At 44.5% G+C, this 22,623-nt stretch overlaps 1 protein-coding gene across 2 annotated transcripts in view; it reads left to right on the top strand.

Annotated features, from left to right (window-relative positions):
- The window catches only part of LOC140502730 (uncharacterized), a 48,819-nt gene that overhangs the window by 12,996 nt on the left and 13,200 nt on the right, over positions 1 to 22,623 (top strand). Inside the window, exon 4 of one of the 2 annotated variants that reach the window (XM_072606670.1) lies at positions 5,141 to 6,415. In XM_072606670.1, coding sequence (XP_072462771.1) covers positions 5,141 to 6,415 — 1,275 coding nt within the window. Of the gene's footprint in view, positions 1 to 5,140; positions 6,416 to 21,086; positions 21,897 to 22,623 lie in introns of those variants that run through there. The other variant, XM_072606669.1, reaches the window with a different exon arrangement.

The following is a 22,623-nucleotide window of genomic DNA, read 5'->3' as shown; positions in this document are numbered from 1 at the left end:
GTTTTACTCTTTGGAATTCATAAAAGGTACCATTTAGTGGCCTGGATTGCTGACCATTTAGATCAACAGAGCTCAGCAAGGACAGTCTTAATAGATCAACCTTTCCCAGGACTTATTTCCAGTTTGCTAATGGAAACCTGAGAGGGCTTTTGCTTTAGATCCCATTGATTAGGACCACTGACCATTCCATGGTAGGATTGTGTCAGTGGGCCAGGAAGGACAGAGGGTCTCTTGGAAAGATTGCTTACTCAGGTCGGAATTGAGACTTATGTCCACTCTATCATCAGTGATGGAAAGCCTGCTTACTACTTGAGTTTACTTTAGCTTAGAAACAAGCAGAGAATTTAGACAGAAGGGGCTTCCAGACAGTGCAGTAATCCCAGGCCAATCTCCTGGGAAGCAGCTCAAACCAAGAGCAGAAACTTCCCCTCCCTCAGGGAGGCCATCGTCCTCAGGTGGCCCAGCTCTCGTGCCAGTGGCAGCACTCACCTGGTGCCCACCGCTCCATCTCACCGTCTTCTCTTCCCATTCTGCTGTTTCTTGGTGAACTTTGTACCTTGTTCTTCTCAAATGTGGTGGCGTGTACCCGTTGGGCATGTTTTGGCAGACATTGGGTTCTTTGTTTTACTTACACATGGTCAGCCAGTGGCTTCCTGTCCCTGGCGGAATCAAGTATAAAGTCCTTTGTTTGGCATCTAATGGCCCTTCCTACCCTTCCAGCATTTGCCGCCATCCCCTCACACTGACTCCAGCTCTGACCTGCCATCTGCTGTGCCTGTCCCATTGTCCTGGCTGTGCCTCCTTCCTGGAATGTTCCCCCATCACAACCTGGGTCAGAAAATCCTGCCTCAGACACTTGCCATCTGTGACGCTGGGCTAGGTACTTCACCTCTGCCCTAGTCTTCTTAGCTGTCAAGTGGGCATCATAATAACACTTCCCTGCCAGAGTTGTAGGGATGAGATGATATCTGTAGAGCACTTAGCACTGGTCCTGGCACACAGTTGGCCCTGCACAAATGCTTGCTCCTTCCCCCATCACTCTGTATCAGTCTTTTGTCATCAGTGAGCATTTGTGAAAGGCCTACTATGTGCCCAGCACCAAGCTGAGTGCTGGGGATCCAAAGGACAATGCCGGTCATGTCAGAGGGAAGCATAAAGAGCCCCTGGAAGGCATCTGCAGAGCCTGGGCCAAGAAGCAGCCAAGGCAGAGGCCTAGAAATGGGGAGCCCCATGTTCTAGGAAGAGCAGGTGTCACAGACGGGAGTGTGGAGTAAGAATGCCGGAGGGCTGGGAGGGTCCAGGTGCTGAAGAGCATTTTATATTTGGTCCTGGAGGCAAGAAGGAGCTGCTACAGTTTATAGAGTTAGGGGTGACACAGTCAGTCCTGCATTTTAGGAGAATCACTGATGGCTGAATGGAGGATGGACCAGAGCAGGGAGAGCCTTGGAGCAGGCAGACCCTGAACCCCAGCAGCTACTGCAGTGGTCCCAGTGTGAGGGGATGAGGCCTGCAGCAGAATGGGGCTGTCAGGAGAGATGTCATGAGGCTGGAGATGACACGATTTGGCCGCAGGTTGGACAAGGGGGAGGTATTGAGGATGACACCAGAGTTGTGGAGCTCAGCTGAGGGAAGGTGCTTGTCTCTTTGACATTAATATGGGAGGTGGCAAGAGGAGAGGGGTCACTGCTGATTAACTCTTGTAAACAGCTCCTTGGTACTCCTCTTGTAAAACTTGTACCTTAGTTTTTTAATTAACAAGCATTTTTTTCTCTCCCCTGTTGGGAAAGAAATGAAAAGACCAAACCCTAGTAACAAATAAGTATTGTCAAGCCAACCCATTCCCTGATTGGCCGTGGGAGAAAATGGTCATGTGCCTTTGTGCTGCCCTTCTGGGGGACACCCTTGGTCCATGGAGCTGTGACCTTCTTGAAGATCTTGGCTGATTCACTGACTGGTTCACTATCGCGCAGGTCCCTCCTCCTTCATTCTGGGTTGGAACATGGAGGTGTTCTCTCTTTCAACTGGATAAAAGCCTGCTGCTTCTCCCATCTGGGTTCCCTCAAGTGCCAATTCTGTCTCCCCGAAGGGTCACAGGGAAGCCATTTGGGACTAGATGTAGGAGATGGCTCCTTGGGCTGGCCCATAGAGGTCTTTTCCATCACTCTGGTTTGAAGTTCCACTTCCATTTTGTCCGTTGGTGTTCTGGGGAAGATTTTGCTTGGCTTCCTTTGTCTTCCCCACTCTGCTTTTCTCTGCTTTTTGAGGTGACATGGCTCTCAGTTGCCCACCGTCCTTTGCAATGTTGCCAATGAGTTTCTCTTCTAATCTCTGTTTCCTCTGGCAGCCCCTTCTATCCATCTGGTGAGCGCATCAGACGCCGGCTGACCAAACCATTCTCTGGTTGTTGTGGGCCCCTTCGTGTGGCCCTCCCTTTCTGCTGGTTAAGCTTCTGACATGAATGACTGAGGAATGTCACATTCCTTTATTTGTCGGCAGCCTCCTAATCTCCATCTGGGCAGACACTTCCTCTCCAGAACCTTTGCTGTCCTTCCACTGCTCAACGTTCAGTTCCCTTTCTGTGATCGTTTGTTTGAATTCTATTAACATAGCTACTGTTTGTCACCCTTAGTCTTTTTTTTCTGAAAAGCTGAAAGTGGCCTCCCTGTAGCTTCCGTCAGAGTCATTCTTAAAGAAAACATGCAGAATAAGCATCCCACCTTTAATTGGGATTCATGGTGCCATAGCAAAGAGCAAACTGGACTTGGTCTGGTTTTGACCCTAGCTTCGACTGGCACTGTCCCTTGGTGCCAGTCACAGAATCTGCAGGAGGCTCATTTTCCTCATCAATTAATAATTGACCTATTTACCACAAAAATTTTTGAGGATCATTGTGAAAGGTTTTATAAATAATCTGTGATGAATAAAATAACTATAAAAGTCTTCAAATGGAGCCTAGAGTTTGAAGAGACTTGAGAGGCAATCTGGTCCAAGGCCCTCAACTTAGAGATAAAGAAACAGGACCAGAGAGTTTAAGGTCATTCAGGTTGTAAGTTTAAGTGGTGGGATTTGAATTCACGTCCTCTGCCCCAAGACAGTATTCTTTTCATTGTACTTCACTGCCTCCTTTCTGCATCAATTTTGAAGTCCCCTCTAGAAATGTAGATCAAAACCCACCTATGCCTCTGTCCACTATGATTATTAGCCATGTTGTCCCATAAAATCACCATGGAGGGGTTCATGCTGCATACTGAAGGCCTTCCCTACTTTCTCCAGACTTCTAAAGAATACCACTGGAGCATTCAGGCCATCTGTCTCTCATTCTTTCTTGATGTGTCACCTATTAATCCTTTCATCCTGACCTTAACGAGGCTCTCCGAATTATTCATGCCTTCCCCTCTGAGACTGTTTTTCATCTGATGTGCATAGATCTTGTGTCTACCAGTTACGTGTTTTCTTCTTCATTAGAATGTGAACTTCTTGAAGGTGGGGATGGTTTGTGAGCTATCTTTTTATCTCCATTGCATAGTGCAGGGTCTTAATAATTTCTTAATAAATTCTTGATGACTGGTTATTGGGTAATAGCTTTTATTCCATAAAAGGTTTCCAAAACCCTTTCCTCACCACAACCCTACATAATGGGTTTTTAGTATTTGTTCTCAGTTTTATTCAGTAAGTGGTTTTTCTTTCAAATACTGTTCTATTTTTTCCAATTATATGAAAAGAAAATTTTTACCATTTTTAAAATAAAATTTTGAGTTGCAAATTTTCTCCTTCTCTCCCTCCTCCCGAAGATGGTAAGCAATTTGATATAGGTTATATATGTGCATTCATGAAAAACATATCTCCATTTTAGTCATGTTAAGAAAGAAGAAACAGAACAAAAGAGAAAACCACAAAAACAAAGAAAGTGAAAATAGTCTGCTTCCATCTGTATTCAGACTCCATCAGTTCTCTCTCTGGAGGTGGTTAGCATTTTCCATCAAGAGTCTTTTGGAATTATCTTGGATCCTTGATTGCTGAGAAGAGCTGAGTCCACCATAGTCAGCCGTCACACAATGTGGCTGTTACTGTTACAATGTTGCTGTTACTGTTACAATGTTGCTATTACTGTTACAGTGTTTCTGTTACTGTGTACAGTGTTCTCCTGGTTCTGCTCACTTCACTCAGCATCAGTTCATGTAAGTCTTTCCAGGTTTTCCCAAAGTCTGCCTGTTCATTTCTCATACCACGGTAGCATTCCATGACATTCATATATCACAACTTGTTCAACTGTTCCCCAATTATTGGGCAGTCCCTCAGTTTCCAGGTCTTTGCCCCCACAAAAGATCTGTCAGCAGGCATTTCTTAAGCATCTACTGCCAGGCCTAGAGGCCTGTGGGCTACCCGAATCTTACCTTACCTCTATCGGAGGTCTTCGGCTGGCCAAACCGGATGCTCGTATGAGAGAAAGGACGTTCCAGAGTCGAACAAGGGTTGAGCTTTATTCAGGGTTCTGGTTACAAGTGCAGGGGAATTCTTCCTTAGGAGGGAGCGAAGAATCTCCCAAGGAGGCAAAGATCTTACAATAAGAGATTGGAAGTAGAAGTGTAAGTGGGGAGAGAGGGGGAGGGGAGAGCGGAGAGAGGAAATGCGGAGCCTTGTGTCCTCACACGTGGCCCCTCCGCCCAAGAGAGCTTTCAGGCTTTCCTGACCCTACTTAAGCTCTCCCATCGCGTAGTTTACACGTCAATACCGAGCCTGTTAGGTAACAACAGGTGTGCCCCAATCCGGGACAGCCTCCAGAGCGGGGATGCTCCTCCCATCACGTATCTCACGGGAAGAGGCGGAAATACACGAGATAGCTCGGTCTCCTCCTCGATTCCTGGTGACATTATAGGGGGCCTCGTGAGAACTCTAAGATTTAGAAGTTCCCACCTTTACCTGCCCGAGACTGTCCACATGGAATTGAGCTTCCAATCCCAGCAATCTACTATGCTGTGCTAAAAATACAAAGGCAAAAAACATGGTTTCTGTCCTCAAGTAACTCGTTTTATGTGTCAGAATAAATTTTCTTGATTGGTGAGAGAGAAGACAGGATTTGTCTTCTATGTGTGCAGCAATAGGAAGAGGGGATATTTGACCTGTTTCTTATTTCTTTCAGATTGGGAGATTGGGTCTGAAAACAAGGAACCAGTTACCAAGGTGGACCTTTCTGTGGAAGAATCATTCTCAGAAAGACTCAAAAATAGTAGTGTCTGTGTTTCCAAGTTGGGAGAAACCTGGGTCTGTGCTGCCAGGTCAGAAAGGCAGCAGAGCAATGAAGATGCACCTGGAATGGTGAAAAATGCCCAGAGGAGACCTCTTAATGAAGTGAGAGGCTGTGACTACAGTCATTGCGCCAGAAGTGCTCCTCTGGGACCAGTTCATTTTCCACAACAAAGAATATCATTAGGAAATAGTCTCCCTAAATGTGATACATATGGAAAGAGCTTCAGGCTACACTCAGCCCTCAGAAACTGTAATAAAATCTGCTCAAAAATTTTCCCTAAGTATAATGAGGGTAGGAAGTCCTTCAGTTATTCCAACATCATTAAAAACCACAAACTGCACACTGAAGAAAAGCCTTATGAATGTCATGACTGTGGGAAGGCCTTTCGGTGGAGCTCACACCTTGCTCAGCACCAGATAACACATACTGGGGAGAAACCCTATGAATGTAAGGAATGTGGAAAGGCCTTTGGCTTGAGTACAGGGCTCACCCGACACCAGAGGATTCACACTGGAGAAAAACCTTATGAATGTAATGAGTGTGGGAAAGCTTTCCTTCTGAACACAAACTTTATTGTACATCAGAGAATTCATAGTGGAGAAAAACCTTATGAATGTAACGAATGTGGAAAGGCCTTCAATAGGAGCACCCAACTTACTGTACATCAGAGAATTCACACTGGAGAGAAGCCATATGAATGTAATGAATGTGGGAAGGCCTTTCGACAGAACACAGTTCTTACTGAACATCAAAGGATTCATAGTGGAGAAAAACCCTATGAATGCAATGAATGTGGAAAAACCTTCCGCCAGAGCTCACAGCTTACTCAACATCAGAGAATTCACACTGGAGAGAAACCTTACGAATGTCACGATTGTGGGAAGGCCTTCCTTCTGAGTACAACCTTTGCCGTACACCAGAGAATTCACACTGGAGAGAAACCTTATGAATGTAATGAATGTGGGAAGGCCTTTAGCTGGAGCACAGAACTTGCTGAACACCAGAGGATTCACACTGGTGAGAAACCTTATGAATGTAATGAATGTGGGAAGGCTTTTTGCCAGAGCTCACAATTGGCTCGTCATCAGGTAATCCACACTGGAGAGAAACCTTATGAATGTCATGATTGTGGAAAGGCCTTCCTTCTGAGTACAACCTTTGCTATCCATCAAAAAATTCATAGTGGAGAGTAACCTTATGAATATAATAAATATGAAAGAGCCTTAAATTTGAGCAGTGACTTTACTTAACATAAGATTACAGAGTATGTAATTAGCTGTATGAATGTATTTAATCTTGGAAAGTCATCAACCAGAGCATACAACTGTACATAAGATACTCAACAGTAGAAAGTTTATTATAAATGAGGAATTACAAATTCCTTAGCCAATGCCTTCTCAACATCGGTTTTTACTGGAGAAAGAACATCTCCAGTTAGTGAACAGAGCTTACTCAGCATCTTCAAATCACAATTTGCACAGCAGAAAGGGAGGAAAGCTTTATAATGTAGTGAACTTGAGAAAGATGTCACCAAGAGCTAGCCTTTCACTGAAAGTTAATGAATGCAGACTATAGGGTAACCCTATGTTTGAAGGAAATCTCTACCTTTTACCATTCTCCCAACCTTAACCCTAGCCATCTCCTCTTATTTGTGATATTTGCTGCAGCTAATTTTTGCCGGTGTCATCTCAGTAAATTAGGAGTTTCTGTCAGATTAACTACATTTCTCTCAAGTTCTCAGAATCATGGGCCATTTTCCCCATCTTTCTTCCGTTCCCAAAAGAAAAGATACACTTGGTGTTTGCTAAAGCAAATTCTTTTTCTTGATCCCATCCTCATCTGCCTATTCCAGTACTTTATTTCAGCAAATAGTTGTGCTTTTTTCTGACTCAAGGCTCCTCAGAATTATGGGGAGAAAGACCATTCCTGACCCTTTTACTCCATAGAGACTGTTCCATCTCCCTTTCATTACAAACTCCTGTCTCTCACATTCATTTCTTTTCATCTATCACCTGAACACTTAGCAATTGAGTTTCTATCCCAAACATTTTGCAGAATCAGCTCCCAAGAATTGTAAGACTTGAGATTGTCTAAGATTGTCTAAGCTCATCTCTCCATCACATGCCAGAATTCAAGAATAAGCAGATACACACCACCTAGGAACAATCATTGGGATAAATAGCAGAAACGCCAATAACAAGATTGATTTAGCCATCCCAGAGGGCCTACAGTACAAAGAGTAACAACTGCAGTAACAAGTCATCTTTTGAAGACTGAAAATGAGAGAAAAAGCACTCCAGCCAAGTACTCTGAGGTCTCAAAATTAGGGAACAAAGGGAAACTTCTGGAATGGTTTTACAAAGGCAATTTTAAAAGAAGATGGAAATTAGAGTAGAAATTAGAATTCTGTAATTGTCAGATTCTCTGACAAGGAAGTTAACTTAGAGTGAATGGAGACTTTTTTCAGAACTATTGATTTTCTGAAAAAGAGAACCACAGATCTAGAACCCAAAAGTGAAACAGTGGAAGGATTTCAGAACAAAATAAGACTTCTTGTAAACATGCTTGGCTTCTCTAGAAGCCATAGGAGCTGACCTTTAAGAAAGGATGCCTCCAAATAATCTGAGAATTACGGGTTTTCCATGAAATCATAATGAAATAAACTTCCTGAAAACCATCCTTTAACTGCCTCCCCCATACTAAAAATGGAGGGTAAAGTATGCATCAGTAGAATCCATAGATTGCTAAAAGAGAAATTGTATTTTTACTTCCCCCATAAATGTGTGGGTCTACCTTCAGAACTTCGACATTACACAAAAAATCTTGCATGCACCCAAGAGGAAACCTGTTAGATTTCCAAGAAAAAGCAGACTAAATTGCCCAAGCCCATTCCTTGTTCACAAGAAACAACGAAAGGAATATAATACCCTGAAAAGCAAAGCAGATTAGTTTGCACACCAAAGTGGCCATGCAAAATTGAGTTTGACCATCAATGAAAAAAGGTTGACATTAAGCAAAAGAGGGGAATTGGAATTTCTTTCTGAAGAAGCCATGGGGGAGCATGCACCTATCAAGGAAATTTAAACCAGATAAATGAGTCTATGATAGATGGCTTGACATAATGCGTTGCAGGTTACCCTTGGACTTAGGAGAGCTGAGTTGGTCTTCTGGCATGTTTTCTGTATGATCTCAGGAACGTCTCTTGACCTCTGAGTGCCCCAGGCAACTGTAATATTAAGGTTTTCTTTAATTGCTGATCTTCATCTTTGTAGGGCCTTCTATACTATCTGTGCCCAGTCTGTGGGAGAGCATTCCGAGCCCATATTTGTCTGATCAGCCACAGTCGGGCACACTGAAACTTGAGTTTACAATGGTGATGTTATTTTGGTCCTCTTTAAGAACATAAGACAATAACCAAAAAAACACAATAATAAAATAACAGGTTCAGGTAAAAAATCTGTATAACAAAAAAAAAACCACTTAGGTAAAAATTTGTGTGTTTATAGAGCTAGATAAGCCTAATTTTTTTAAGAAAAAATTATACTATTGGTGGCCTTTTTCTTGGCCAGTGCCTTGTGGGACTACTACAGCCCACCTCCCCATTTGTTGTGACACTGATGTCTGAATTTCTGCCTGTAGAAGTAAGTCTAAGTGATGGACAGGTCCCTGTATAGGAACAGAGTTATTACTGTATCTGAAATTGATCCAGGCCATGCCTCCTTTTGAGAGATTCACTTCCTAAAAAGGAAAAAAAAAACACTTGGATTTTGTGTAATGTATTATAAATCTTTGCATGTCCAGAGTTTTCTTTGAAAAAGTTCCTACCACTTGTGAGCTCCTTGATAGCCTACTAACAGTTCGATAGGTGTTTTTCTTCTCTTGTGACTTGCTAGAAGTTTTATTGGCTTTGAGCAGTTTCCCTTCCTACTTCCCCATGCACACATGAAAGTGACAGCAGCATTTTCTATAATCAGGCTCAGGATAATTATTAGCATCTCCTTTCTGGGGGCCTGCTGCCCAGCCTGAGATAACAGCTACCTCTCAAGGTGTGTCTCGTCTTTAAGGTAATTATGAACAATTGCCCAAGATACACTTTCTGTCCAGATGATGGTCAGCTGTCTGATTGGTGAGGATGTCGATTGCCTGCAAGGGCTGAGTTTCCTTGAGGACCAATCATTTCAGAAAAGACTGACTAGAGGCTCAGGTACATGTTTGCTGGTCAGTGAGTGGTCTTCCAATCTCTGAGGTCAAACCAGAAGGTGAGAAATGAAGCCTTTTCTCCATGAGAAAGAGTAAATCAGGCTCCTATAGCACTGCTGGAGGTGCAGTGTTGCCAAAGCTCACTTTGAATGACATGCATGTCATTAAACTAGGAACCGTCATTGGCTCCTGGAGATTATTGGAGGGAGTTGCATTTCAGCAATCATTATTTTGGGACCTAGCAGCCTATGTTACATCCTTCAATAAATTCCACTACTTGAGTCCCTAAATTATGTGTGATATTGGGCTTTGCTTTTGTAGGTTTAATGGTGTGATTGTAGTAACACAACTCATCTGTTTAGAAAGCTTTTGCTGTTAAATGTTGGGGAATGAGCAAAAGAGATTGATGGGAAGAAGAAAAACTGAATAGTCCTCAAACTAGAATTCATACTCTGGCATTTGCAATTTTTTAAAAAATTAAATTTATTGACTTAATTTAAATTAAATGTATTGACACAATAAGCCTTACAACCTTGTACATCAATTTGCAGTATGTCCTTTTTACTGCAATCACTCATTTTACATGTAGAGTTCATAAGATTTTGACATATTCCCTAACTTTTCAGGAAATCACATTTGTATCACATTGGCTCTTAACTGTTCTTTTGCAAAAGTCCTTTTTTCCCAGGCTTAATCTTGATTTTAGCCCACAGGATTTTAAAGAAATTTATTTTTATTTTGAATTTAAACAAGAAATAAAATGGGTATTTTCATATGCAAAACTGAGCAGATAAAGGGGCTTGTCCTCAAGCTGCAGATCACTATGGTGTACTGTTTGCCTTTGGAGAATAAACTCAGTGTTAGCTTTCAAAGCTGTCCTGCTTGTCTGTGCTTCTTGCATTTAAAAAGGATGCTTCAACAACCTTTTACATCCCTGCTCCTCTCTTCTCCCCTTCACCTTCCCACATCCCCAAGCCCCTTTCCAGGCTTATTATGCTGCCTATGGCAGGAGGGTTAGAGAGAGTCTCTAACAGATTCCTTTAATATCTGGGCTGGGCTGGGTCATGTACCTGAAAAGTATTGGAACTGTCTTCAAGACTTACTTGGGGTTATGTGACTAACAAGATGGAGGATGCAATATTGTTTTCCAATAATCAGGACATCAAGTGACTCCAACCAAAGGAACCGTGCTCAAGAGATAGGCTTTGTCAATACTCCAGCTGTCTAAACTGGGTATCGGAAATATCAAGAATATGATGAATTAACAGCAACCAGTGTTAAGACTGTCAGGCCAGTGGCACAAATGCCACTTGGCCCACTTCTTCAGCAGAGGTCAAGGTCATCTGTACAGAGGAGTCCTGCAAGCAGGCTGGCCCGATGCCACTACTGACACAAGTTTTAGGAGTGCTAGGGACCCCGAAACACCGACATTCCAGGTCCTACTCAAATGAATTCGACTCAAGCCTTCTTAAAGCCAAAGAAAACAAAGTTTATTAAAGATTTGCTGTACTGGGTTGACTCTTAAAGAGCAAGAGCCTAAGCATTTATAACGCTTATATTCACAAGTGGGCCAAATAGTATCCCAGCTAGATAGAGTCTGAGCTGGATTGAATCTGAGCGCCTTCATGGAGGCAACATGGAACTTAAATACAGAGAAGACTATGGAAGGGATCTGGGGTGGCCTGGTAATCTAGGATGATGAGAGGAGGGGTTTAGGGAGGATCTTGAGGAAATTTGGGTAACTCGTGATGTCCTTGGGTGGTATGTAGGTGGGGCAGTCCAGAGGTAACAGACAATGGAAGTCCAGGCTAGGCCAAGGGAAACAGATTTCAATGTGAAAGATTCAGGAGGACTTGGCTTCAAATTTGAGTATGAAAGGCTAGGTTAAGTGGCAAGATTCAGGGGGAACCTGTCTGCAAATTTCAGTATGAAAGGCCAGGTGGGGAGATTCCAAGGGAGTTCAGGGAGGTTTCCAGAGTCTGAACTCCATCACATTCTTGTCTTATATTATTTCCCTTCTCATATTTTGTTGTCCAATCCAGGAAAGGTCCTTTGCCAAAACCAGGGTCTAAAGGAAGTCAGATTTTGAGAGGTCAGGGTAAGGGTAAAGGGCATTCCAGGCATTGGGCACAGCCAGTGAAAAGGTCTAGAGACATGAGACTGAGTAGAAATTGGCCAGTAGATATGGACCATAAGCATTGTAGAGGGAAACAGACTGTAAGAAAATTGGAACGGGCCAAGAGAACTAGGTTGTCACACATTAATCTAGTCACACTGGCCTCCTGGCTGTTCTTTGAAGAAAATTCTCCATTTCTTAGCTCTAGACATTTTCTCTGGCTGTTCCCAAGCCTCATCTCTGCCTATCGACTAGCCAGGCTTCCTTCAAGTCACTGCTGAAATCCTGCCTTCTACAAGGTGCCTTTCTCAACTCCTCTTCATTCCAGTGCCTTCCCTCCCCTATTTATCCTAAATATAATGTGTTCCTTGTTTGCTTGTTGTCTCCTCCATTAGGCGGGAGCTCTCTGAGGGCAGGACTCCATTTTCTGTTGGTTTTGCTTTTATCTCCAGCACTTATCATACCTGATACAAGGCAGCCCTTAGTCAATGGTTTTTGACTGACCTTGAAGGCAAACCAACCAGAAGACCCAGTGACCTTGTCTGAGGGGAGGAAGGCTTCTCAGTCCTCAGTAGTCTTCACTGCTTTTTGGCTCATGTTATTGTCACTCTGTGTTTTTCTGCTTCTGTGCATTCTGCTCCAAAGCATGCAGATTCTACCAGTCTTTCCATATTTCTTTGAACCCCTCACATGCATCCATTGGTTGGTTCTCACAGGGAGGCACGTATTCTATCCCATTCTCAGACACTCCATGGGTTCTGGAATCTCATTGATTTGTGTGTTCCCTAAAGAGAAGTGTGCCCATCCCAAGCCAGCCCTGCCCACTCTGGATGAGCCCTCATACAGGGTCATTCTACTTTGTTCAGACCTTGAAAGGCCAGAGGAACGTACGGGTGGTATGTTTTCCTCTGGGCTTGCTGTAGGCATAATTAGCCAGCTCATCTTTTTAGCTCATCCATTTCCTAGCAAATCAGTACAGTCCTATGGAGGGTGGGAGGATGTACCATTAATGAAAAGGAAGACTTCCAAGCATTCCTGATGAAAAGAATGAAGCTGTGTAGAACTTTGAAGTTCAAACACAGGAATTAAACACAAAAAGAGAAGGTGTTTAACACCAAACAAGGACTAGAACAGGATGAACTAAGAGACTGAAAGGATTTTGGAAGGTGAAATGGATAATTTTGATTATATAAAATATTGAAAGTTTTTGCATAAACAAAATGAATGCAGCTAAAATTAGAAGGAAAGTAGGTCAATGGGGGAAAACATTGCACCAAGTTTCTCTGATAAAGGTCTCCTTTCTAAAAATATCTATATACACATATATACATATATACACACATACATATACATATGTGCACATGTAGGTGTATATACACACATATAGATATACATGCATACATATTAGAAATATGTATGTGTATGAGAAAGAGAGAGAGGTGGTACAATGGTTAGAGCACTAGACTTAGAATCAGGAAGACTCATCTTCGTGATTTCATATTAGGCCTCAGACACTAGCTATGTCACTTTACCCAGTTTGCCTCAGTTTCTCATCTCTAAAATGAGCTAGAGAAGGAAATGGCAAAAATCAGTCCAATATGTTTTCTAAGAAAATCTCAAATGGGGTCACAACACATTAGACACAGTTGAAATTGTTGATATGTATATAATATTAAAATGTATAAGAATAAGAACTAAATCCCCCAGTTAATAAATGGTCAAGGGATATGGAAGGTAGTTTTCAGAGGAGGAATTCCAAGCTATCAATTGGTATACGAAAAAAATTCTCTAAAGCACTCTTAAATAGAAAAAATTGCAAGGTTCCACCATCAGATTGGCAAAGTTAATAAAATATAACCAATACTAGGGGAATTTGGGAAAGCAGGTACATTATTGCACTCAGTGGAGGTGTAAACTGGTTAATATGAATGCAGTGAATGTGGGAATATAATGGATGCTCATCAGACGATATATATCATCTGATGAGAGAAATCTTATAAATGTTTGAAATGTGGCAAGTTCTTCCACTTGAGCCGAGGACTTAGTGAAAATTGAAGAATTCTCACTGAAGAAAAACCTTATCATTGTACTGAACGTGGAAAGACTTTCCACCATAGTTCACACCTTGCTCATCACTTTTGACAGGATGAAAACAGTATGAAGGTCTACATTGACCTTAAATTGTTTAACTTGAAAAGGTTACAAGCCAAGATCAAAGTAGAGGGAGTGTTGGTGCATGACTTTTGGTTTGCAGATGACTGTGCATTCAATACAGTCTCTGAGGCTGAGATGCAACAAAGAATGGATCAATTCTCTGCTGCTTGTGCTAATTTTGGTCTAACAATTAACATCAAGAAAACAGAGGTGTTACACCAGCCAGTGCCACATCATCCTTATGTGGAACCATTGGTTATAGCAAATGGAGAAATTTTGAATGCTATGGATTAGTTCACTTACCTTGGCAGTATATTTTCCAGGGATGTCCACATACAAGATGAGGTTGAGGCATGCATTGCCAGAGGGAGTTCAGTGTTTTGGAGGCTCTGAAGAAACATGTGTGAGTGAAGACTACCTACCAAACTGAGGGTCTACAGAGCCATTGTACTGATCTCACTGTTGCATTCCTGTGAAAGCTAGACAGTGTACCAGCACCATGCCAGGAAATGGAATCCCTTCCATTTGAATTGTCTTGGGAAGATTCTGGGGATCACTTGGCAGAATAAGGTATCCAATGGAGGTCCTTTCTTGAGCTAAACTGCTGAGCATTCAAACTCTGCTTCAGAGCATGCAACTTTTGATGAGGTTTAGGGGTGCTGGGGACTCTAAAATACTGACACCCTGGATCCTGCTTGAATGAATTCAGCTCAAGCCTCCTTAAAGCCAAAGAAAAACAAAGTTTATTAAAGATTCGCCAAATTGGGTTGACTCTTAAGGAGCCTAAGCATTTGTAGCTCTTGTATTGCAAAGCAGGCCAGACAGAATCTCAGCTAGACAGAGTCCATGCTGGATCCCACCTGAGTGCCTTCATGGAGGTGAGATGGAATTTCAATACAGGAAAGATTATAGGAGGGATTTGGGGGTAGTCTGGTAGTCTAGGGTGATGGGAGAAGGGGTTTAGGGAGGGTCTTGAGAAGTCCAAGGAGGGGGTGACTGGTCAAGGATTGGAAACAGCTGGAGGCAATCAGGAGATATCAGACAATGGAGGGCCTGGGCCAGAAGATGTGTCACCAGGTCCCAGGGATGGTCTCCAAAGATCAAAACCAGGGAGGATCCTGATGGAGTGGTCAGCAGCCTGGGGAATGGGGTTTTGATAGGATCAAGGATGGGGAGTGCAACTGAGACCAGGGCACAGTGATAATGACAAGCCCATAGGCTTCTGGAGATTTCCTGAACAAATGAGAAGATTAGATTTGAGTAAGAAAGGCCAGATTAAGTGGGAAGATTAAAGGAAAATTCAATTTGAGTATGAAAAGCCAGGTTAGGTGGGGAGATTCAAGGAGAATTCAAGGAAGTTCCCAGAGTCTGAACCCTATCACTCTGATGGACTGGCCACATTGTTTGAATGCAAAACATACACTTGTCAAAAAGGCAGTTTTGTGGAGAATACACACAGGGTAGAGGTTCCCAGGGTGGTCAGAAGAAGTGATAGAAGGATATTCTCCAGGTCTGTACGAAGAATTTTAGAATTAATTGTGTGACACGAGAGACCCTGGCACAGGACTGCTCAGCATGGCATGCCCACATCAGAGAAGGTGCTATGCTTCATAAGCAAAGCAGAATTGCAACCATTCAGTTTGTGAGATGCATCCATTTAGACATCTCCACTCCAAATGTTCACATGGACTCTTTGTGCCCAACCTGTGGTAGAGCCTCCAAGCCTGTGTTGATCTGATCAGATACCACAGTGTACCTTGACCCCAAAAGTGATGTCATTTTGGTCCTCTTCATAACAACAACCATGGTGCTTCTATGGGCATTTGATGCATTTAGCACAAGTGACTCCTTACTGGAGTCTTATCATCATAACATGACATCAAACAATATAAATGAGTGAGATGAGGAGATTGTGAAGACTTTTCATAATAAAAATATGGGGAATATTGGATTTTCTAAATAAAATTTCTCTTCCAGGCCTCTCTCCTTGGATACCTGAATTTCAGGTATCCAGGGCTTATGGATGGTCAGTTGGTTCTGCCTGCCCCCCCCCCCCCCCCCCACTTACCAGCTACCAGCTTTCTTTGTGAAAATTCTGTGGGTTGTAGCTGAAACTTGGAAGTTACTCCAATCTCCCCTTTGTTTGTTGTACTGTTGCCACATCAACACTACCAGCTCCTGCTTCTCCCCCTCCCCTCTTTTCTAAAGCCACATCAGCAGTTAAGTTAGATATTAGATGAGGTAATTGTGTTGGGATAGGTGAAGATTTCCCAGGTTTTGTCTAGTTTTTTGCACTTTGATTGTGAGCCCGCCTCCCAGCCAATAGAGAAGTGGGATAGTGGGAAGGTGGGATTCTCTGCGTTACGGTATAAAAATTGTTCTTTAATTTCTGTAAGTGGCCTCCTACCATCAGTTTCTCCGACCTGGTGGAAGGACGTCCCTTTCTTGAGAATTGTAATAAATCTTTTTCTTTCTGTTCTTATTGAGAAGCTTCTTCATTTATTTAAAATTTTGAGTAAGTGTCTTTTTATCCCACACATAAAGTTTCGAATTATCACAGTGAGACATAGTGAGGAGTCCGGGATTGACTGGCCTAACTGTCGTGGGCTGCCCGGGTCCTCTTACCTATCTCAGGTCTTTGGTGGCCAGCCAGATAAACAAATGAGAGAAGAGACCTCCAGAGTCAAACAGAGGTGTAGGCTTTATTCCAGCTACAAGCTACATGTCAGTATGCAGGGCAAGTTCTAACCCTAACCCTCTCCTTCCTTCCTGAGGAGCAAGGAAAAAGACCAACAACCTCCCAGGTTTTCCTATCCCCATTTAAGCTCTCCCAACTGCATAGTTCACTCATGGACACCATGCATGCTCTCAGCCCCTTAGCTAATTTAACAAAAGGTGTGCTCAGACCATGGACCAATCTCAAGGGTGGGATGCTCTCCCCAGCAAGTTTCCACTGAGAAGAGGTGGAAAACGAGATAACTCATGTCTCACTCCTCAATTCCCAGCTGTTCTCTGAGGGGCCTCGTACCTGACCCGAGATCGTTCACATGAGAACCGAGCTTACCTTAACACGGGATGATTCTGGGGTTGGGAGCCTGAGTGACTGGGAGGGTGGTGCTGCACTCTACAGTAATAGGTAAGGTTGGGGCAGAGTTTAGGTGAAAATAGGAGTTCTGTTTTGGACATGTTGGAGATTATGATGTCTACTGGATTTTCAGATGTTTGAGAAGGTAATTGGACATGCAAGCTGGGAGGTCAGCAGGAACGCTAGGGAAGGAAAGATAGATTTGAGAATCACCAGCAAAGAGATGTTCCTTAACTCCATGGGAGCTGATGACATTTCTGGGTGAAATAGTGTATGATCACTACCTCCTCTCAGACCTTGATAAGGACAGCTCACGTTGACCTGAAAACTTTGTTAGAGAAAAGGCAACAGGCTAAATGGATACATTTTATGATTTAATTAATTAAACAAAACCCCATAAAGATAACGGTTACATAGCTCTATGGAGCCAAGATCAAATCTGGCTGGCTGGTACAGAAATCTTCTGGCTTATATACATTCTACCATGAGAAAGGAACTCTCTTAGTTGGACAAATTGTAAATTTAGTAAGACAAGACAATTAACAAAGCAATGTCAATTGAGTTTTATGATCCCAAGTTGTGTAAATCTCCTTTCTGTAGCATATGTCTCTGTGACATGAGGTAAGGAGAAAATCCCATTACTCTGGTGACAGACATCCTGTCCTAAACAGGCCCTTGCAGTTGTGGACACAAGAAAGGGTATCTTAACAGTTGACAAAGTTGAAATTACCACCCAGGACATCTGTGTTTTTCCTTATCACTAAAATGCCAGGGGAAAGGTCTGGTAAGGAAGTCCCATTTGCTTGCTGACACACCAAAAAGACGTTTACTTATGATAACAAGGGAGACTATGGTCCAGACTCTTTTTAATTCAAGCTTTGGCCCTTATTAAAGTCCAAAATTTATATGAAATATTATCACTCGGGACCCTGAACCCAAGAGCTTTGGAATACCAGTGTCCTCCCAAACCACCAGACCAACCATCATCAAGAGGAGAAATCACTATGGAGAAGGGGCACACCTTCCTCATCACTGCCTACAACAACTGCTGACTTACCTACCACCAACAGGCACATAGACACAAGAGCCCTGGGAAAGGGAGCCCAGCCCCCAGCCACTAGTGCTGCCTGCAGTTCAGACCTCACAGCCATCAACCAGAGAAGCAGCTCCTCAGGAGAAAGACCACTCAGGGATCAGGCAAACTGGCCACAAAGCACCCCAAAGGAGAAACAGGAGGCACCATGACAAGTCAACCTATCATCATTCCCTTGACCATCTCCCCTCCTCTCATGATGGGACAGCCCAGGCCCCTTAACCCAAGAGCCTTGGAAGAGCAATGATTTCAACCCAAGGCCTAAAGCCATTTGTCCTGGGAAGCAGAACCCGAAAGACATATAGCCTGGTTACAGCCACAGCTACAGACACCCAGAAAAGAGAGTTCTTGTTCCCAAAGTCCATGACACTGTCAAATTTTCAACATCAGAAGCATTTTGTCATTGAAAATGACATTAAGGAAGAGGCATTGCTATCTGCTTTGTGGCTGCCCCTGATGGACCACGGGACCTTTCCATCCAACCTTCCCTATCCTTTGTCTCCTCCATTAGAATGGGAGCTCCCTGAGACAGGGACTGCCTTACTTTTCTGTTTGGATCACCTCTATTTAGTGCAATGCTTTGACCATAAATGCTTTATTCATTCATTCAAAACAAAAACATGTATTTAAAAATTTTCAGAGCAGCAGAAAATCACTGGAAGAATGCTAAATACTAAACAGTAGGGAATAGCTGAATAAATTGCAGTAAATTTATTATTAATATAATTAATATAATCAAGACATATATACATAGAGAGATGGAATATAAAGAAATCTTCATTTATGTATAGGCTATATAAATTTTAGGGCATTAGCAGTGGCATATCATAATGCAATTAAGAGCTAGATATATATATATAGAATCTAAAACATTTTTGAAATAATACACAGCCAAAAAGAAAAAAGGCTGCAAAGAAAACGTCTAAATTAGGCATTATGTAACCAGGTGTTATATTTCATGACATTATGATGCTATGTAAGAAGCAAAGTGAATGGGAACTAATGGACATAGTAACCTGATAGACACAAAGGGAGTGACTGAGAAGACAGCTTGGGACATTGGAAAGACCACTAGAGTTAGAGCCGAGGATGTGAGTTCAGGTCTTGCATCTGTCACTAGCTGTATGACCTTGGGTGAGTCACTTAAGCTCTTTAGACCTTAGTTCCTTCAGCTGTTAAATAAGGGGACTGGACTAGATAACCTCCAGTGTTCCTTCTAACTCTTAAATCCTTGATCTGATGATCCAGAACATTGATAAAGTTAGTCATAAATGATAAAATCCAACACTGGTAGAGCTTCTTCTACATCGGCATGCTTCTGTTGCTGGTGAGGCTCTGCCTTTCCCAGTCTTTTTGGAAGGCATGACAACACAATGAAAAACCAGATTAGCTTAGGTCAGGCAATTTTATGCCTGGTTTGGTCCAATGTTTGGTCTTTTGAAAAAACAAAGCTAAGGAGGATTTTGATACTGGAAAATGCTAGAAACAATCTATATGTCTGCTCGTTGAGGAGTAGCTGGGCAAATTATGGTAGAGAAATGTAAAAGAAATATTACACTTTTAGGAATGGCAAAGATTCAGAGAAATATGGTAATATGGATATGGAAAGATGCCGAATCAGAAGATGGTGCAAAGTGATGATGGAGGATGGAATGAGATGATGATAGCAGCAACACATCCTCTTTCTATAGATATGTCCTTTTCTAGCAAATTTCTATAATCAAAAAGTCTTGTAAGCGTGCTATTACATCTATGAAATAATAGATCAATACTGGAACATCTGAGGTTACTATAGTAAGATGCAAGTAGAAGATCGAGCCATTTGACCTAGAATTTTAGTCCAAACAACTAATTAAGTATTGAGCCTTGACATCTGCTACTAGTATATATTCTTGTAGGAGTTAGGGTCCTGAAATTCCTCATAATGGCATGGGCTTAATTGGGTCAAGGACTTGTGAAACTAGGATATAATTGTTACTTAGCTAACATACCTGTCTCAGTTCTGTTACAATCAGTTTTATTTTGTGGTCTGTCTTGTGAATGCTTTAAAAGAAGCATCTGCTTAATTAGGGGATATCTATTGAACACCATTAAAAGCTGGAATTGTTTTATTGTACGTAACTGATTTGATATATACCATTTAAAAACTGATCACTCAGTGTTTTATGTATGTATTGGAGTCCCATCTTCTTATAAAAAGTATTCTGTTTTTAATTCCTTAGTGAATCTCATCCTCCTAATGGGGGAATGAAACAATGCAAAGTATAAAAACTGGGTTCTAATTTTTCTGTTTCCTTTTCTAATTTGAGTTTTTTTAGATAAACCAACATGACAATTGCCAAGGTTCCAGATTTTGATTTTATAATAATAGCGACATAAAGGTTGGAGTTAACTTTCATTATCTGACCTGGTTATTGGCAAAGTGATTTAGAATTGTGTTAAGATCCGTCTTGTAGAAGATTTTAACAGAAAGAGGATCTTTACCCTCTGGCTCTGGAGGAGAGGTGAGGCTGGTGACCCTCACTGCAGTCAAAGTCAGCCGCAAGTCACGGCATCCTCTTGATGTCACGGTCCCCCGGGAGAACAAGGACACGCCGCCTGGATCTCTACAAGGGGTCTTGGGAAGACGGTCCGCGTCGGGCGGGGAGCTGAGATTCCGGAGCCCTAAGCGGACGGCGGCACGCGTTTCCCCTTGGGTCTTTTTATCCGCACGGACTGCCCCTTGGTTTTGTCTCCGAGTTGTCTGGTCAGGTCTGCCCTTCTCCTCCCCCCGCCCCCCCTACTGTTAGTCTAGGGGACGACGCCTCTCCCCAGAATCAGGGAAGGGATTCTTCTCAGGGGTCTTCGCCTTGGAGCCTCCCCTAGGGCCCCCAAGCCAAGCCAAAGCTCCTGCCCCTGGGCTCAGGCTTGGGGGGACGGACAGCCCCAGGCCGGGGGTGCTCGGACAACGATGGGGCGCCACTGGCTCCAGGGGTGAGGACTGGGGGGGCCGTCCCCGACCCACTGCTTTTCGTACGAACTGGTCTGTGGTGTGATGGGGTCCGCGCGCGCACACGCACCCACGTACACGCACACACAGACACAGACACGCACACAGACACGCACCCACGTACACGTACACAGAAAGACACAGACACGCACACGTACACAGGCACACACGCACACAGACCCGCACATACATAGACACACGCACACACGCACACACGCACACACAAAGACACACACACGCAAGCTCTCGCAGAACAAGGCGTTGGGCGCCTCGGTTGAGACGAGCGATGGGGCGGGGGGGTCGTCAGTGCCCCCCGCAGAGCCCCGGTCCCTCACGATTCTTGGCCAGGGGCCCCGCAGGACCAGCGCAGGCTGACAGCTGTCACTGGACCACGTGCACCTGGGGGCGGGACATCCGGGAGGTAACTCCTCCTCCTGGCTCCGCGGGGACTTCCGGTGTCGTGGAGCGGGGCAGTCGGGGCGGACCCTTCCTCTCCAGGTCCTTCCAGGCCCAGCGCCGCTGTTCGCTCCTCTCCATATCTTTCCGTGGTGGGCACGGGAGGGAGACCGGGCCTTGACGGCCCCCGGGGTCCTGGCCTCAGGCCAGTGAAAACCCGAGGGCCCGGCGGCTTTGCCCGGGCCTTGGGCGGAAATCACGTCCCTGTCTCCGGACTACGTTTCCCAGAAGGCCTTCCTTGCCCGCCAGCCCACGTGACTCTTACCTACAGAGGCTGTTCCGGAAGTCGAGCCTCTCAGTTCCCCTCCCCCAGCTCCTAGAGGAGCCCGCCCTCTCCCCCGTCCCCGCGGGCCAGGTCTGAGCCAGCGGAGGCGCACGCGCATTGGCTCTTTGGGTCCTCTGTGTCTCTTGCCCGTCTCGCCCCCCCCCCCCCCAGCCTCCTCCTCCTGGCTGCCCGCCGGGATGCCCTCTTCTTTCCTGGCTCCGGGCCAGGCCGAAGCCCCAGAGGAGGGCACGGAGGGTCCGAGTCCGAGCGTGTCCACCGCAGGCCTCCAGGTGAGCCCCGGGACCAGGGCGGGTGTGAGAGGGGGTCGGCCGGGGAAACTGAGGCAGGGCCGAGCCGGGAGCCAGAGTAGGGGAGCTCAGTCCTGAGGCCCACGGGTTGGGGGCAGGAGGGGAAACTGAGGCAGCGTCCCTATTTTAGCGCTCCCTATTTTAGAGGTGGGGAAACTGAGGTGCTTCGCAGAGGTACCTCCCGAACCCAGGACACGGGGCGCCCCCCAGCGGCCTCTGAGGCATCCCAGGCCTCTCTTCCCCAAGGGATGGGGACACTGAGGCAGGGGCTGTCTGGGTGGGGGATGCTGGCAGGTCAGTGAGGGCGGACTGAGAGGTTCAAAGGGGAGCCGCGCCACGTGGTGCCACGTGAGCCCCAGCCGGGAGGGCTGCACGTGGTGCCACGTGAGCCCCAGCCTGGAGGGCTGCACGTGGTGAAACTGACGTAGTGAAACTGACGTGGTGAAACTGACTAGGAAATTAGCCGGGGAGCCGCTCTGCCCGAGGCCTGCTTCTCACGTCTGTGTCTGTCGAGGACTGAGGCCAGCATCTGCCGGCACAGTAGAAAATCCCTAAATCACTGCTGATTAGAGAAAGGGGAGTTAAAACAGTCCCGAGGTACCACCCCATCTTTCAGAGTGGCTAACCAGAAAAAATAGGGGGTGCTGGAGGGTATGTGGGAAGAGTAGAACACTGATGCATTGTTGGTGGAGTTGTGAACTGATCCAAC

This window comes from Notamacropus eugenii, chromosome 4 (assembly GCF_028372415.1).
Source record: "Notamacropus eugenii isolate mMacEug1 chromosome 4, mMacEug1.pri_v2, whole genome shotgun sequence".
Lineage (NCBI taxonomy): Eukaryota > Metazoa > Chordata > Mammalia > Diprotodontia > Macropodidae > Notamacropus > Notamacropus eugenii.
The sequence above is the reverse complement of the archived record's forward strand: the minus strand, read 5'-3'. Positions and strand labels throughout refer to the sequence as shown.